Source organism: Passer domesticus, chromosome 1, assembly GCF_036417665.1.
Source record: "Passer domesticus isolate bPasDom1 chromosome 1, bPasDom1.hap1, whole genome shotgun sequence".
NCBI lineage: Eukaryota > Metazoa > Chordata > Aves > Passeriformes > Passeridae > Passer > Passer domesticus.
Genome location: NC_087474.1, coordinates 125,027,076 through 125,046,325, shown reverse-complemented (window position 1 = coordinate 125,046,325; position 19,250 = coordinate 125,027,076). Strand labels below are relative to the sequence as shown.

The following is a 19,250-nucleotide window of genomic DNA, read 5'->3' as shown; positions in this document are numbered from 1 at the left end:
GAGCCTCCTTGACTCCCGACTAAACAACTCCAGCTCTGTCCTCTAGACTCACTGCAGCACTTCAGTGTTCTTCTTGCAGTGAGGGGCCTAAACTGAACACAGGATTTGAGACACAGCCTCCCCAGTGCCAAGTGAAGGGGAATGATCACTCCTCTAATTGCAGATGTATTTACAAATAAGATAGTGGAATTGAACCTAGTTATCCACTCTCCTTTTGTAGGATTGTGATACTGAGACTCCTTGCCATTTTCAAACACTGCTAGAATGAGAAATAGCTTGTTCTACTTTGAAATGATAGGTATTTCTGAATAAATCTTTTGGATTTATTATTTTTTTACTTGGGGTTGTTCTCAAAATTGGTGCAACACACCATTTAAATCACAAAATTACCTTGACATCTATCCTGGCATGGCTTTTGGAAACACATAATAGCAGCAGTACTCAAAGGAATTAATTATTTTCTTTTTTCCTTCATAGGGAAAAAGTGAGATAATCAATCAAAATGTGTTTTAAAGACAGTTATTACAGTAATTAAAGACACAAGTAATTATTAGATGTGGTACAATGTTCATAATCCTTTGTTTAGGAAGTAGAAAATGAAAATAATTTGATCAGCACAAAATCTGAGCACTGCACTAACTTAAGAACCCTTACAATTTTTGTAGTTATGTGGGAACCACTCTGAGGGCAGAAGAACCAGTATTTATAACTTTTTGAAAAAGTCTTATTGTTTCAGCACATAGCATTCAAGTAGCATCTTGGAAAACTGACAAAGGAAACATAGAACATGTTTATGTCATTAATGAATAAAATTTGATTAAATTATTAGTTCTTCTGCTATTAAGTATATTTACCCGTCTTTTTTTTTTGTGAATATTTCATTTTGAAAGCAACATTACTCTAAAATTTTCCTCTCAGATTATGACATTCATGTTTCCTGGGTTTCTTTTATATCTTCTTTGTGATGGAGGATTCAGTATGGGAGATTTTGTTGTCAGGAGTCTTTCTTCTTTGTTTGTGATTTTATTTCATCAGTTGCTCAAAGCTAATATTTCCTGTTCTTTAAGCAGTAACAAACAAAACTTCAGGCATTGTAAAAGAAATTCAGAAATGTCACTGCATTCCTTATTCTTCAGTAGTATTCTTAGTAGTTTAAATTATGCAACTGCATATGAAGCATGGTGGCACCAGTTTGTATCAAGTTTGGAGAAGTTGTTTGATTTTTAGCTAAAACACAGGAACTTGGTTTTTTGGAAAGAAAGCAGGAGATAGCTCAGAGATGTTAGGAACATTCTCATATCACCAGGGAAGACACTGGGTGTGGGATTTGAATATGCTGGAGTGCAAGTCAAAAGTTTTTTGCTGACTTCAGGGCACATCATAAGAAAGTTCATACTAGTCAAGTACATCCTTAGGTACCTGTAAGTCCTGTTTTCCAATTCTATGAGTTTACTTCTGAAATTACTGCCAGTATCCTTTTCCAGATGTGGGACAGTTCTGCTGTTATAATCTGCACTTTTATAAACGAATGGACTTTATAAACTAATGGTTTGATAAACTAGCTTGAAATATTACTGATTCAGGTTTTCTGGCTAGTCCTGCTTTACACTGGCACATAAATTGCAGTGGTTGTGATAGAGTGGTACTTGTTGGACACATATTTTAGGGAGACATTGCAGGTTTAGGGGGCAAATACAAATACTCTCTGTATTTGCTTGTATGTGTTTAGATTAAAATATCTACAAGTTGCTCCACTCCTCCCCTTCACCTTGTATCCTTGATGTTTTTATAACTCCACATTTAGTTTACCAGCTGCTGAAACCCTTTATGTCTAGAGAAGTTTCCACTTTAGAACCTTGACCCTTCCTCATTCCCTGGCTCCTCTTTTCTGGTTGCCTTTAGCTTTAGCAAATAAAACCCAAAATCAAACCAACACTAAAACCCAAACCAAAACCAAAATCAAAATGTTTAAATGGATTTGTGGCATGGCCTAGATATTCTTTACAAGGTAAATAAAGTGCCATATGGTAATAAAAAATACTTCAGTTTGTTTCCCACCTTATACAGCAACTTTGTGTCTATTCATTAAGGTAGCTCTTAGAAATGATAGCTTTTTCATTTTAACTAGTCTGATACAAAGTTGCATTTTTTAGCATTTAAGATTTTTGTTGTTGTTTTAGAGGAAGTTGTGTTTTGGTTGGTCCTTTAATATAGATTTCCCCTTATTTTTTCAGATACTTAAAGCTTCAAAAGAAAAGTCCCTACATCAGGAGGACCAGTCCTAACCATACGCTACAAAAGGGGAGCAGATGGTTGAAATAGACCTTATGCTGTAATTACCAAGCAGTTCAGGGTTTGGGGAATGAACACTAAGATGTTGTAAATGGGTTTTAGCCAACTGTCATTTTAGTAAGCATTTTTAACACTTGGATGTTTAGTTTACATTCCTGTCTGATATTATTTTCCCTTGGTCAAGTTTAGTGAATTCATTATTTTTCTTCTGTGTTTGTGACAAAGTTACAGCTTAGAGCTGCATTTCATGTACTGTTTAAGTAACTGTTAATATTCTATTTATAACATAGCAGCAAGTACATTTTTTTCAGATTTTAATATATATCTTTTGTTGTGGATTCATACAGTATGTACAGAGCAGTTTGGTCAAATGAAACATATGATGTTATGAATTTTTAAATGTTTCATAACTGCTGATATAGAATACAGCCTAATTGCATTTTATAAAAAAAACACTAATCAAGCACACACTATGCTGTGAAGTTTGACTTTTATGTCTTTGCACTGATGTTATGTCAACAGTTAACAACATGAATTTCAGGTGATTTTTAAAATACCCTCACAAGGTATAAAATGTGTGTTTAATTCATACTAGTAAAAGGCCAGATTACAAAATTACAGTTTTAAAAAACTTGTTATGTATGAATTAGCACTTTTTATTTATGCTCACCTGATTTTTCAAGCAAAAATGTCTAAAGATTAGATGCTAGGCTGACAGGGAGTGGAGATTGCAGCAAGACTGAGTTGCTGGAATCAGGTTGAATTCAGTAAAATTATTCCATTTTGGTTCACCTATCAATATAATGATCTCAAAGCTGGCTTGAATAAGCTTTGTGTTCAGTAAATTATTTTAAAAGTCAAATTTGCATAAACACTTGATTTACAATTTTTTTTAAAAGTACTTTGGAAACTCAACCTTAAGAAAAATAGGATGTCAGAATTTAAGACCTACAGTTATGAATGCTCTTAAAAATGGTACATCTGAAATTTAGGTACTGTGAGTGATTTAGAATTTTAATATAACAGGTGTGCTTTTTACCTGTTCTGTGCTGCTGTTCCACAATTACAAAGACATATTTTATTCTTTGATATTTTGCATGTGTTCCTTTTTGGCTCAGGAATAATTGCTGTTATTTTAGGAAGTTGCCAAGCCTGTTACAGGAGCTTACAAGAAATAAAGTAAGATAAATTTATAAAAAGAAAAACCAGTTTGGTAACCCTAGCAGTTGGTTGCCTTTTGGTTTACAGGAAGACTTTCCATTTCTGTAACACTGTTTTGAAGTCAGGGTTTTCGATGCTTACATGTGTAGTGAAAGGGGCATCATACATGCTTGCCCTTTTTTTAGGTTTGGGATGTCAGTGAGACTCCACGTGTTACATCTGATCAACAAATACGGATGTCCCAAAGTGATATCTTTAGACTCTTCAGGAAAGCAATAATACTCTTAGACTGTGATGTGTTTTGGGATGGGATATTCTAGCAAAATTACCTGTGATTGTGAATTGCAGAGCAATAATTTTTACAAAGCCATATTTTGTGAGGTATCTTGGGAATTATATTGGAATGGTGAATGGAGGACTTTTTATATAACAGTGGCAGCCTATTTGTAGAATTATGGGACTGTGAGAGTATATTACGCTGTGATTGCATTTTAAGTATTTTGTAACTGGGTATGTGATTTTACGTGCTTCATGTTTACAAAAATATGCCAAGCTGAGCAAGGTCAAGTGGACTATTGAAAATATGTATATTTAATCCAGTTTAATGTTTGGCTGCAATAAAACACAGAAGAATATCTTTGTCTTTCTAGTGTCATTATTTATTCCCAAATGTATTAAATATTAGCTATAGGGATAAATATTTGACTTAGCCACTGATTAATATTTTTAATTGTGAATTTGAATATTAAAAATATATTTGAAAGTATTGTTTTCAAGGGTCAAGTAGCAAGTAAAATGAATTAAGTTTATTTCTGGCTGCTGTTATGTGAAGGAAATGGGCCCTATGCTGAGGTGTGTGTCTTCTGTAATCGTGTCATGATCGTCCTCTCAGAGTATTGACATTCTGCAACCACCTAGGGCTGAATTTTTTCCATGAAACATCATTTCTGTTTATAACTTATAATGGATGAGATAGCGCTTCTTAACAAACACAAATGTCTGGAAAAAGTGTTATATCTATTTTGCTTACAGAATATTATGGTTATGGTCCATAGTTTAAATCAGAAATCTGATAAGGTCCATTCACTTCTGTGAAAGCAAAAATCTTCATTGGTCTATTCAGTTTTCAGACACCTTCATAGCTTTAATAGTCTGGTATTGCTGAATAGTAGTTTAAGAAAAAGTCAGAAGATTACCTTTCCTTAATATTTTCACATTGCTACGTAGCCATTTGTTATATGTCAGTGAATCTATGAAATCTTGGATTCAGTTGCTTTTTTTTTTTTTTGAATGCTTACAGGAATACCAGTAAGCAAAGAGTAGAATACTGAAGTTGTGTTTTAATACTGCCAGTTTAAGTGACTTTTAAACATTTTCTGTAATTGAAAAAGTACCATATCATGGCATTTCTTTCAAGGAAGTAAAGAAAATGGCTAAGATTTCATATAGTAAAGATACTGAAAAATGTAATGATTTTACTGATAATTTGTAATTTTACATGTTTCAAAAATTACGTATCTGTCAATAATTTGTATTGTTCATTTTTAGTGTTGATTGAGATTCATGTAAAATCTACAAGGTCTGAAACACATTTTTAATTGTGACTTGGGTTGTTCTTATATGCCATCAAACAATTAGTTGTAATATGAAAAATAAATTTATTCTTCCTAGTAGAAACCTGCTTGGGAATCCCTGGTGCATTCGTTATAGTGATAGCACTCCTAGCCTATAGAGATTAGCTAAAGCTGTTTTGTCAGTGATTTTCATCTTGAATTACTTTGCTGGAAATGAGGACATTGAGTAAAGGATGAGAGTGGTTTGAAGACCTGACTTTTTATTTTGTTTGTTTGCTGGAGCTACAGTTGGTTTAAGTTGATGAAAAAATAGTGTCAAGATTTATTATCATATCCCTGTCTTTGAGAGAGCACATTTTTAAGCCTTTGTCAGAAATAGCATAATTAAAACCTTTTGCACCACTGAAATATGCTAGGGATCAGTGTGGAAGGAACAAAGCAATATGTGCTGAATATGATGCTGAAGTGAATTCTTAGTGAAGTGTGAATTCTTAGCTTCAGAGCTAACAAGATCAAGTTGTGATGAATTTCAAAAGCAGCTACATAGGAGGAAAAGTGGGAGTATTTAAAGATCATTGGAGAAGCTTTGGTGAAGTTGATTGCAACTAATTTAGCAGAATACAGGTTGAAAATAGTGTGAGAGTTTGGAGAACTGATTTTAGTGTATAAATAGGTATAGAGGGCTGTAGGTTATATGTTGCATGAATCTCAGCAATAAAGAAGTGTGAAGCCAGACAAGAAATGGGAGATGGGAGCAGGCTTTAGAGTGATGAGGTCATACACATTGTTCTTCCTGTAATGGCAGAGAAGTTGCAGAAGCAACCAAGATGTGTGGAAGCAGGTTATCCACTGACCTAGAATGAAGTAGAGAGAAGAGGCCAGGTGAGAATCTCAAGTGGTGCTTATAAAGGAGAGGATACATGGAAAATGGGTGACTAACTAGCATGATGTGTCATGGTAATGGGAGGTGGTACAAATAGAAATATGAGTGTACCAACTGGTTTGTGTGAAAACTGTAAAAAAACCCCATTATTTCATCTGGGGCTGCATTATTGCTCTTTTAGAAATATAGTCTTTTGTATGATATATGACCATTTTATTGATTGTGTCATATGTGCAAAAAATACACAAGCCAGGGTTTTAGGAAGTACTGCACAATGCTTTCATTAAGATACTGCTACAGTAATAATTGTTCCTAGTATGTGACTGACTCTATAGATCTTTTGTCATTTTTTAGTCTAATTGACAATCTAGATATCATGATGCAATTGAAGAGGTGAATGACTTTCAGCGTGATCATATTTATTTAATTTACCATATAATCAAGTTAATGCTCATTCTGCCTTGTACTGAATATAAATTAGAGTTATAGTGTCCATACATTCAGGAATAGCAGTTGTCAGCCTGTAGAAAAGGATGAAATTAGAGTGTTAAAAAATTTGATTTCATGTATATGCATAATCCAGTTTCTTCATTAAAAAATGCAACGTTTTTCTACATTTTAAAATGTCATGTTCACACTATAATGCTTCTGAGCAGTCAGTTTAAAAAGCAGTAAAGACTGAGTATTCAGACAAGGATCTCTAAATTGCTTGGAAATTAAAGAAAATATTTTTATATATGTAAAAATACCTCAAACAGTATATGTTGAAGAGGACAGTAGCTAAAAAGGCAACAGACCTCCCTGTTTAGTGTCCTCTTAAGTTTATTAGGAGGAAATATTGGAAGCTTATTGGGAAAAAAAATGGAAATGAAAACAGAGTAACCGTGTTAGAATTGTGAGGCAAGATGCATTGTATGTTATAGAGTAGGGCAGGATCAAAAAGTGTTTAGGGGGAGGAAAGATCTTTCTGTATCTACCACCTTCTTGAAATACACATACGTGATTTTTGTCCAGGATTTAGTTTGCCTTTGCTGCAGACTGTCTTAATGCTTACCTAACATCTACCTCTGCAGTCAGATGTTTGCAAAACACCTGTACATTGTTTTAAAAGTTGAAAAAAGACAAAAGCTTCCAAGTGCCCAAGTCACTTCTAAAAATGAGACTTAAGTTGATTTTGTCTTAACATTTTAACCAAATGTATGTATTAAGCTAGTGTTTCCAATATCTTTTAATTAGTGAACAGATTTTCTTTTTTGCAAAATAACTTGCATTGTAAGTGTATATCAACAAAATATATTAAATATCTAGAGGAGAAATTCTATGAAATGTTTTGTGATAGAAGCAATATTGTAATATTTGAAGCATCTCCAGGGAAAGACCTTTTAGGTAACTATATAGTTCAGAAAAGAATCTTTAGTAATTTAAAAAAATAAAAATGGAATAAAAAAGGCCTGTTGACTCAATTATGTTTTGAGTATAAATTGTAATTTTCTTGTATCTCTTTCTTATCATAAAATGTTAACATAAATTATTTAATGAAATTATATTTTTAATGTTCTAGGGAAAAGTGAAAAAGAAACTGAACAAGACAAAACAGAACAAGGTAAGTCTGAAAGTAACATTCTGTTCTGAAATTCAAAACCATGATTTTTGGGAGGATTGATTTAAATCAGGCTAAAGTCTAGTGAAGCTTTTCTCCAGTACATCTCATGTAGATAAACTGCAGTTGAATAAACATCCAGAGAGCATGTACTTTTATAGGTAAACTCTTGGTTGTTTCCAAGGCTGGCACCAACGTAGCCAATCAATCTTACCTGGTTGCAGAATGGAACGATAGAATTGTTTAGGCTGGAAAAGACCTTTAAGGTCATTGAGTCCAACTCATAACCTAACTGAACTGTGTCCCTAAATAACACATCTTTTAAATGTCACCAGGACAGCCTGGCAACCTTTCCAGTGAAAAAAAGTTTTCCTAATGTCCCATCTAAACCTGTCCAGGAGCAACTTGAGGCTGTGGCTTCTTATTCTGTCCCTTGTTACCTGTGGAAAGAGACAAACCTCCCCCTCACTACAATCTCCTTTCAGGATGCTGTAGAGAACAATAAGGTCCTTCCTGAGCCTCCTTTTCTCCAGGTTAAACACCTGCAAAGACTCCCAGCTGCCTCATCAGATTTGTGCTCCAGACCCTTCCCCAGCTCCGTTGCCCTTCTCTGGACACACTCCAGCCCATCAATGTTTCTCTTGTAGTGAGGGGCCCAAAACTGACCCCAGGATGCAACCTCACCAGTGATGAGTACAGGGGGATACCACTGCCCTGCTCCTGCTGGCCATACTAATGCTGATGCAGGCCAGGATGCCACTGGCCTTGGCCACCTGGGAGCAGGCTGGCTCATCAGCTGCTCATCAGCACCCCTGGGTGCTTTTCTGAGGGGCAGCGTTCCAGCCACTCTGCCCCAAGCTTGTAGCATTGCACTGAGTCACGGGATGGTTGTGACAATTCCTGCTGTTTTAGGACTAAAATGTTCAGTGTCATACTCCTAGGTTAGTATTCTGGAGGTCAGAGTTCCACCAAGCTCTTTCTGCATCTGAGGGCAAGAGGCAATGTGGGCTACCTGGCCCCTGGATGTGGGTTCAGCACTGCCAGCTGTGCTAAGTGTGAAGAGACAAGTGACATGTAAATCTGTCCTTGTTGACACTATGATTGCCTAGTCTATCTTATGTTAAGTAGAAAGGTGCAGAGACAGATTAGATGGAAAAGAAGTGGGGTTTTGCTGAAGAGCACTGTGAATCTGCTCTCCCTGCCATGGCATTTGTTCTGGCCTCATGTGTTCCCTGTCACTGCACAAAGTTTACAAAACCTCCTTCACTGGGATCATGGCTGGTTGCTGGCAGTGCCCAGAAACCTCAGGGCCTGTGCCAAGGGATTCAGTAGCTCTACTCTTTTTCATTCTGTTTCCATTTTCTGTGTGGCTGTTATTTTATATTTGAGTATTTAGAAATGCTGCTTTTCCAATATTTTGGTATGATTTATTTGGTTTGGATTTGTATAGTGGTGGTTTAAACACAAGTTTCTAGGACTGGCAAACTTCAGACATTTTAGTTAAGTATTAAATACATCACATGTAAGCATTACATATAAAAAGTAAAAAAACACAACCAAAACAACTTGGAAAGCTTGGCAATTATGCCTACATTTCCATTTATTAGCAGGGAATATCTTACTGAATGAATTTATCTACTTGATAGTGGGAAAAAAATCACCATTATGTGCTGCTTTTACAGACCTGTTACAACAGTATAATGAAATGACATACAAGAGCCATCCAGTGTGGGTAGAAAGCAGTCATAGGTAAAAATGCCAGCTTGTGTAAGAAACTTACTAGTATGCAACATTGCTCATCAGAGCCTGTACAAGAACTTCAGGATATGAAAGTATGACAAAGTGGAGCTACTTTCCTTTTCTACCCTAGGTGCTTTGTGGTTTTGTTTCTTTTTGAGCAGCAACTAAATAAATGTCACTGCTGATTACAAAATTTCTATGGGGTGGAAAAAGGGATCATTTTGTTTTCCAGGTTAAATTGATAGAATTTTTCATTCTACTGGGAAAAACAACCCTGCATTTTTAATGAACTTTGTTTATGGATACACTGCTTGTGTGATTCTCATACAAGCTGAATTTTGTTGAACGTTTTTCATAGTTTGAACTGTTTTAAGTTTTCACTTTCAATAAAAGTGGTTAGCTGTAGATGTCCTAGTCAAAGGAAGTGGTATAGGTGCTATTGAATTTGTTTATTTTAAATTAACCTAATAAGATGCAGCAATAAATTGATGAGAGATGGATTATAAAGTATACTGTCCTGTGACTGTTTGAAACTTCATGTTTGGCTTGGGTTTAGGATTTGCTTCTGATTCTGATAGTACATTCTGATGTGCAAGTCTGCATTTGTTTTGTGCTATTTGGACATACAAGCTCCAAAGAGCCTTCTGTGCAGAAAGTATTTATACCTTTGAGTAGCTCTTGCAACATAATGACTTTTTCCTGCTGCAGCCTTCATGCTACTTGGTTAGCAAAGTGTCCTCCTAGTAATTATGTAAATTTTAGTATTCAACAGTAATTCATCAAGTTCATTACAAGTCATACTGAAAATTCTTTGATATTAACCCCCCCCCCCCCCCCCCCGGAAAGTTCTCTAAAGAAATAAAAATTAAAATAAACTTGTTTTTAACATACAGTTGCTTCAAGGTTTCTGTTATATTTAATTGAAGTGGATTATTCATCTTATCTATAAGAATGTAATCAGACTTTATATTTAAACAAGTAATTGAAATAGGATGGGTATTCCAGGTGCATATGACAACTAATTCTTTAAAAGGTTTCACAGATAGTACAGTGCAGGACATACATGCCGAATCCATAAGTTTTCTTTCCTCTGAGGTGGTTTTAGTTGTTTTTGATCACATAGACTAAAAAAAAATAACTAAGAAGCCTGATTTTTCAAATTTGATTTCTATTGGATATATATTAAATATTTATTTATAATGGTGAACATATATAAAAAAATAATTTTCAACTATGGACATGTTTGTTTCATATAGTGAACTTCAGCGTAGGTGCTATTATTATAAATCATAACTTTCCCTTTTCAAAATTGATCAAGCATGACAGTAAAAATTAATGCTGTTAGCTGGAACTTTCAGTTGCATTGCCTTAGGAACAGAAGTACATGTAAGCCAGGCTTAGGACAATGTCATTCCAATGGCCCTGTAACTTGGTGTCATTTTGATAACGGGTCAGCATTCACCATTGTTTACTCTGGGCATTTAACTTTTAAGATATGTAGGATTTCACTGTGATACCAGTAGAGACCTAATCTGAAGAGATTAAAGTTCTGTTCTTCTAACTAAATGTTGGAGTTTGCTGCAGGGGTTTGCCCTAAATTCCATTGGGAACAGAGCTCTGTTGTCTGGAGAAAGAGCTTGCACGGTTAGCTCACCTCCAGCATTGCCTCCTTGAGTTAGGTGGGCTGAGTTCCACCCTTGCAAGCTCTGTTTATAACAGTATACATAGTAGCCATTGATTTGCAAATTTGGTACAGGTTACAATTAAATATCTGTGAGCTGTGTTCAGAATGACCAACACAAAAGTATAGTTGTCAAAGTCCAAAACTGCTGCATAATGCTATTCTGAACTAGATATATAGGACATTAGAATAGTACAGTGTATTTTTCAATGTAAAGTCAATGCAGAAATTTCTTTCTGGTTTTGTCAGAGGATTCTTCAAGTCCCGCCTTTGAGTGAATCCAAAAGTCTTAATGGTGAAAGTGAGGTGAATGATGGAAATACATGCCAAACCAAAATTATCTTTCTGCTGTTGTTTCTTATGATCAACATCTAACTAACATCTAACGTCTAGCCAACCAACCAACAATAATTTCATACAGAAAGCCCTGTAGAATACATTTTACTGCAAGGGAAATTGTTCTGGAATAACTGCAGTTAAAGATTTATTATAGTAATTAGATTCCAGCTTTATTAGTCTCTAAAATGCCTCAGTTTTTATTGTCTGATTACTTCCCCAGATAAGTTGATTATAGTGGTTTTGCCTGCTCGTCCAATAGAGTTTAGAAAGATCTTTTAATTATTCTAGTGCTTCTGGCTTTAAATTGTGTAGATGCAGTTTACTCGGTTTTATACCTTCTAAGTTATCATTTATAGAAGCCCATAAAGCAAGTAGATAACTTACACTCTCTGTATCTCACCTAATGAGCTTCCCAAACAACAGGACAATGACAGGATTTTTCATCATCATCAAATTCTCATTCAAGTGTCCAGTGAGATGCAGCACAATTTCCAAAACTAATTTGGGTAATGATATGGGGCTAGTATCAGGAGGGAGGACAATTACTTGAGCAAATTTTGAATTCCAAGTAAAAGTCTACTAATATGTGTATGTTCTTCAGAACATAATTGAAACTTTGACCTGGGAAGGTGTAGTATTGTTAGTGGGCGGCAAAGGGAATTAGTGAAACAGAAGGTCACGAAATTAGTTGGAAAACAACTACAGACCATCATCATCAGTATCTACTTTGTCATTGACCCACACTCATAAGTTGCCATTCACAAGTTGCCAAGTCCATTATTATTGAATTTGTATTGCAGCAGGGATGAGAGGATGTTTAGAAAACAAAGCCTATGACCCCCTCTGGAAATTGCTTCCTTAGTTTTTCAAAGTTTAAGACAGAGAACTGACAGGAGGAGCTTTTGCTGCAAGTGACTTACGAGACTGCATCACAAGAAGGGGTTTTTATTTCAGATTAGCTTTAGAGACAGCATGACACAAGGAGACATAACTATATTGTTATAGCCTCTACAATTAAACAATTATAACTTCTATTAAAACTTCATTTAGGACAAATCATTTATCAAATCATAAAATTATAGAACAGTTTGGGTTGGAAAGGATCTTTAAAGCAAATTTTGTCCAACCCCTGCATTGAGGTAATTCAATTTTCTGGCTAGCGGTAAGAACAACATACAGTCAGTGGAGTAGGATTGTTCCAGTGTACTTTTCAAATCAGAAACTGGGGACCATGTGCCCTCAAGGTGGCTGTAAAGACCAGCCTTTATCTTGAATCACTTATATCTTAAGTAATTAAAACTGGAGTCCTAACTCCTCTCTGTTTTACATGTGAGTAATAGCAGATGTAATATCAAGGAAGCCACCAGGAATGCTCCCTTAACATCATAGTGACAATATGAATGAATCAATAAGTGAATAAAAAAATCTAATTACAAGAGCCAAACCACATTTATGAGGTGGTTTGTTAGATAGGGAGTAGTGTCTTTCCACCCTCATGTTTTCTCCCCCAAGTCCACAGAGGGATTGTAATGTTATTGTCTCACCGTTTCTGAGGACCTAGAAATTTCATTACAGGCAAGTTTAACAAGAAATACTTATGGTAATATGTAATATGGACTCTCATAATCACAGAGCAGGCCCCTCTCAACTGACTGTAAATCTCACAGCATTAGTTTCCAAAGACTGAAGCAAGACTGTCTTGTGTGGAAGGCAACCTTTCCCCCAAAACTCCAAGTCAGACCAGCCAGGCTGTCACTCATTGCTCTCAGTGAACAGACCAGGTTCAAAATGTCAGCTCCAGCACTGGAGGTAAGCCTGCCCTCCCACCCCACCAATTTTCCTAGGCTCTGAACATAAGAAAGGGAGCAGAAGGCTTAGGAAGAGAATTAGTACTGAGAGCAAGGGGGAGGAGGAGTAAGGGGCAGCAAGTGGAAAACTGCCTGAGGTCGTCCCAGCTGAGATTTCCTCTTGGTCATGGTTGCACATCAGCTCACAACCTCTCTGTTTGAGGTGTCCTTCCTGGCATGTCTGTTGGGACAGAATCGAATCGCAGAATTTGAGTATCTGCTCCCAATATTTTACAAGGCACAGGAGAGAGAGATGATTTGTATTAAGTGTATGGAAGTGCATAGTGGTTTTTAGATACAAACGCTAATTGTTCTGGAAGTGTTAATGATGTTATCTCCTACTTACTTTGCTCAGGAAGAAAACTGTACATGCATCCTTTGATCAGAGGCTCAGAGTACGGCAGCTAGGACAAAACAATTCATGCTATGTGTTGTGGTAAAGATACCCTATCTTTTAAATTATCTTCTCAGGAAACAACAAGTTGAAGCCTTTACAGTGTAGAAAATACCTTCACCTGCTTAAATTTGCTATCTGTTAAAATGCCTAGTGCATGGCATCTCTCTAGGGTAAAAGATGTGTGTTAATTGTGAAAGATAATCATGATAGCATTTAATATTTTTGTCCAATTCTGGCTAATGTTTACTGTTTTGTTGTACCACACTGATATCTAATCAGACAGGTCATCAGTGTTTTCTCTTTTAGGAGAATGAGGTTTTCCTTAGCCTGGATGATGGTGTTATATTTCAGATGAAAAGATTAAATGGAGAGATTTCACACACACAACCATTCCCACTTCTCTGGAAGCTAGAGGGGATTCATTTACTCCATTATAGAAGTGGTATTACTAGTGACATTATTTGTGACATTTCTATGAGTTTTTTCTCTATTGCTTTGGACTTAGGGGCATATATAATAGGGCTATATATAATATTTTTTTTTGCCATGTACTAGTTATCCCTTTTTGTTTTCTTTGTTATCCATGTAACTGCCTTAACATAATTGTCTGCTTGATGTTTTATACCAATTTCCAGCCTTGGGTTCTGCTCAGTTACACAAGAATTTGCAGACATTTGATCATATGAGGACATTTGTCTAGAAATACTAGAAAGTTTTAATTCCTTGATTATTATATCTTCAGGCAGCTTTTCACATTAATAGTTATGAAGTATCAAGGAATATAATTTTGTGATTAAATCAACAGTTTGCAAAATTGCCTTTCTGATGCTGTTTGGATGGTTTCTTAAGGTAAAATGATCTGCTTCAGGTGAAGATTTACAGAACTTGATTCTTTGAATGTTATTAGTATTTTATTTTTTACAGAAAAAGTTAATAAGAGCAGTGGGAATTGAGATTGCTTTCTATCACAAGGCAGTGTTTTTAATCACTTATGGCTTTTCTGAAATTATAGCACTGAGGTGAAATTTTACATTGGGAAAATTTTTGGTGTTTCAATATTCTCTATTGCTGACATTGGGCTAGGAGGAATCTCAGGTACAGTGATGACTGGCACAGGGAGCTCCTGTGAGGACTTCAAATGAGAGAGTGAAAGTTACTTATGTAATTACAGTGTTGGCACTAAAGCACATTGACATATATTACAGAAATTGTGAACATATGACTAAGTGACGCCTAAAGGTTACTTCGTCTCTTTAGTTGACCAAAGGCCTTATCAGCTGTGTGCATTGCTCTTGGCAGATGCTTACTCATCTTGTTATTTCATATAAACAGAATTTTCAGTAACAAGAATTCCACAGTTCCCCTCAGCAGCCTGTTCCACTGTGCTTGCTCAGAGACAGTAGTTCCAGATGTTCAAGCCAAATTATCTGTTATAGCCATTTTAAGCCTTCTCTTCCTTATCCTAACTATGATGATACAGAAAATAATTTATTCTTTTCATCTCTGCAGCTATGTTTTACAGAGTAGTGTGTACCTGTCTTCCCATGGCAAACTCTTTATTACTGCCTTTTTACCCTTTGTTTTTTACCTATTGTTGCTCCCCTCCCCACCCAGTTAAAGGCAAAATATTTTTAAACCAGTCTTCAAGAGTGATTCAATTGTGTTTACTAATTTGGTTACTTTTCCTTAATTTTGATGTGATTCTCTTGTGGTCTGAAGAGTATCTAGCAGTGTGTTCATTATTATGCAAAAGGAATTTCTCTGTCCCTTGTAGAAGTAACACTGTCGCTGTCTTTGGTGATGACAAAGTTATTTTCAACATAAAGCCAAAATATGCCTGGTATTTTAGTTTTCATTTACCAAAGCAGCTATATGAAATAGTTTATCAAATTTCATTGGATTATATGACAGGCTATTAAGTTTACTGTACATTTTGTGTAATACATTGTAATACATTGCTACTTCTATTTTTTTTTTTTTTTTTAATTCTGTGTCTTGATAAATGAGATATGAGATTGCTTGTCATCACTGGTAATTGTTTTGTCTCCAGCACAAGAACTAGCATAGAGTTTCTTGTAACACTTCTTCCTAGCTTGCTGCTTTTTCAGTGGAAACTTTTCTCTAAGGAAGTCTTCAGGAATCTTATGACAGCAGTCCTAGATAGAATGCCTATTCTCCAAGGCTATTATTGAAAATCCTCAGTAGTATTCTTGAAAGCCCACAGTATGATAAGTAAAAGGATTATTACCATTTTAATGCTCAACCTGATTTGGACCACAAACCAACCAAGCAGTTGTGTGATCATGCACGACTTCAGTGTCATGGTAAAATTTGTCATTGAAGAAAAATTACATATATTTTCCTTTGAAAATAGATAAGTTAACTTCTTTGTATCATTGAATTTAATATATTGGGACACATCTGCTAAAGGATTATTGCACTAGAAGGAGGCAATGGATAATTTATTAAAATACCCCTGCAGGGAGATAGCAGGCTATCTGGTTAATATAGAGGAATGCTTGATGGTTACGCTGAAAGCTCCCTGGTGAATCCTTTAACATAGGAATAGAATGGGAGATGAGAATGATTGCTCGTTATATAATGTTTACTGTGTTATATTGGTGCCTAGCAGATGAATAATATTTATGTTAACAACTCCTTTCCAGCTTTTTATATTGATCTCCTGCTGGTCTAGGGCTGATATATAATCTACTGAAAATAGGAAGATAATGCTTTTTTTTTGTAATGGAGGGTGGTAAATAGGTTCTTCCAACACATCACCCAAGTTGGATATGAAAGGGAACATACTGTATCTTTGTGCCACAGACTTGTAAGATTTTAATTTACTTTTTTAATTTACTTTTTTTTTCCTGAGCTGTTTCTCATGTCTTTGTAAACTTAAATGAACTGTAGAGAGTGTCCCACAGGCAGTGGGAGTTTCCTGGTGGGCGGGAAAGCTTCTTTCCTTTGCCTCAAAGGAACCTCACTGTTGCCATGCTTACTGAGTTTGAGAAGGACCAAATGACTCTGTCTTTCCATCAATGCTCAAAGCTAAAAAGCTGACAGATAGCTGTCCTGCCTCGCTGAAATAAGAGTTCCTGTGTAGCTGGCCAACCTTAAATAAAGATTTTCATTCATGCCGTAAGAATTGAGAACTCACATTTTAGTTGTTTACGTTACTTAGAGAACATAAACTAAACCAAGTGTTTGGTGGCAATATCCCATTGGAAGGTCCCCAGATACTCTACCCAGAAGAACTGACATGCCTCAGTTTTCTTGCTAACAGCAAAGGACAGTTTCACATGGCAACTAAGAGCAAAATGAACCTAAAAAGTCCTCAAGGTCACTTGCTTTCCTTGGTTCCTTGGGTTGATGTTTCTGGGTTCTTCCACTCCTCCTGTTAAGCAAGCCAGGTCTTAGAAATAGCAACGGTTTCTTGAAAACCTGAGCTGGCATGTTTTTTAAAAAGAAAAAAACAAAGACAAAACCCAAGAAACCTTTTGCATGTTATTTGTTGTTCTTTTCGGGCCAAATGATATTATGTGAGAAACTTCACACATCTCAGTCACTGTGGACTGAAGGTTTGGAGTGGAAGGATCCTTACACTTGAAATAAGAGCTGTTTATGTGAATCTTACTGGATTTTACTTGGAAGAGAGCCAGTGCTGTGCTCCTTAATCATTAAATGCATGAAAAGACAGTAAAGACATTGCTTTCCTATAAAATGGAGGATAGTAAATTAAGACAGAGAAAGACTGTGATCAGCAACAGATTGGAAAGCATTTCTCCTACATCATGTATGGAGAATAAAGAAAAGGCATTATAAGCATCTGTTTTATCAAGAAAAATGCCACACTTCTCTTTAGTCAGTGCAGTTCCATGACAACTGCATCCCTTAAGAACATTACTGTGTGCTTCAGTATAAATGTTTGATTTCAAATCAGGTTACAATAAAAAACTTGAAAGTGTTTATGGAAGCAAAACCAACATATGAAACTATGCTATTTGTGAGTTTATCTTGTAAAAGGAGTAAACTCCTAAATGTCAGACAGTTTTGTTTTGTGGTAGCTAATGTTTGTTTTGGTAGCTAATGTTTGTTTTGGTAGCTAATGTCATGAAAAGTTGCAGTCTGTACTATTATAAGAGGAATCAACAGAGATTTAAGAATACTAGTGTATTGCTGCTGTAGTACCATTTGTTTATAAATCTTAATACATTTTTTAATATTTAAAGCTTTTTACAACCTTTGTGAATAAAAAACATGGAATTTAGTAAGATAGCTTAAATTCTGTTCTCTTCCTGCTCCTGAAAAGCAATGGCATCTATTCAGCTGTGCATACCAACACTGCAGAAGAGTTTAAAAGGGGTAGTATAAGAAAAACTCCACACAGAGCTGTCTGAGTTCAGCATTGAAAAGAACAGTAAAAGTCTCACACAGAAAGAAACAAAAGTAGCCAAGGGTAGTTATTTTTCATTTTATACAGAAGAAGTTCAGACATCAGAAGTTATGACATCCTCTAATGATTGGATGGACTTAGTATTGGTTTAGCACAACCCAAGGCATTGGTCTTTCTCTGAGGTTTGACACAAACAATGTGATTTACCTGCCTAAAACTCTCTGTAGGATCAGAGTCTCAGAGAGACAGTGTCATTTAGTGAATCACAAGCACAGCTTCCACTAGCATGTGGTAGCTCTTGTCATTCCTGAACAGTGCACCTGAGGACTTGGGAAGCAGAATAAAACGTGGCTAGTTACTATAACTTGTTATCCAAAATACTTGCTACAGCATTGCATCAGATGGTGTTACGCTGTAGGACCTTTGATTTAAACTTTACATATATCAGTTACAGCATTCCCTATTTAAACTTCTACAAAGAAAATAGTAATTTTACTTATTTTTCTGCTATTAATGACCCACTTTCCACAGAGGGGTGAAAAAACAGCATTGCATAATTAAAGCAAAAAAGATGTGCTACTAATTACAGATATACATAACTAGTAGTTCTATCAGACAATATGTATTTCCTCTACTTGTGTCAGAAAAGGTGGAATCTTTTATTCTAATGAAGTGCAAGTGCAGAGTTAAGCTGTAGCAAATGTGGAGGAAACCAGTTACCTGCTGTCATATCCTTTCAGTAGCGTACTTGCATTTTTTTAATGACTAAGCAGTCTTACTGTAACCAGGTAGACATTGTTTAAGAGTAAGCAACTATGAAGTAAATGGCTGTTTAAGTTGACACCATTTACTTAAATTTTCTTCAAATGCAGTTTACTTTACACAATTTATTTCAAGGCTGATTTGCTGCATACTGCTGCTGCTCTGCTGCTGTGTGATAGCTTACTAAGCTGTAGAAACTAAGCAGATCTCTTAAAGGAGTCTTAACCCAACATTTCAGTGTTGAATTTGTTTTCATCAGGAAGTTCAAATACTTGACTTTTCAAGTCCCTCCTAATCTGAGTAACTATGATTTCTTTGAACTGTTCTAATCAGAGAATGGGTAAGGTTTGAAGAGACCACAGTGTGTCATTTGGTTCAACCTTCCTGTTCAAGCACAGGCACAAGCACAGGACGCAAGATTGCATCCAGACAGTTCTGGAATATCTCCAGTGATGGAGACTCCACAACCTCTTTGGGCAATCTCTTCCAGTGCTTGGTGATCTGCACAGTGAAAGAGTTCTCATGTTCTTCCTCATGTTCAGGTGGAATTTCCCATGCATCAGTTTCTGCCTGTTGCC

General features: G+C 35.9%; 1 protein-coding gene across 8 annotated transcripts in view; it reads left to right on the top strand.

The window, feature by feature from the left end:
* ASPH (aspartate beta-hydroxylase) overlaps positions 1 to 19,250 on the top strand; it is a 114,860-nt gene that overhangs the window by 55,748 nt on the left and 39,862 nt on the right. For all 8 annotated transcript variants that reach the window (XM_064387346.1, XM_064387331.1, XM_064387338.1 and 5 more), the window contains one exon: positions 7,472 to 7,513. In XM_064387346.1, the coding sequence (XP_064243416.1) occupies positions 7,472 to 7,513 (42 nt within the window). The remainder of the gene's footprint in view (positions 1 to 7,471; positions 7,514 to 19,250) is intronic.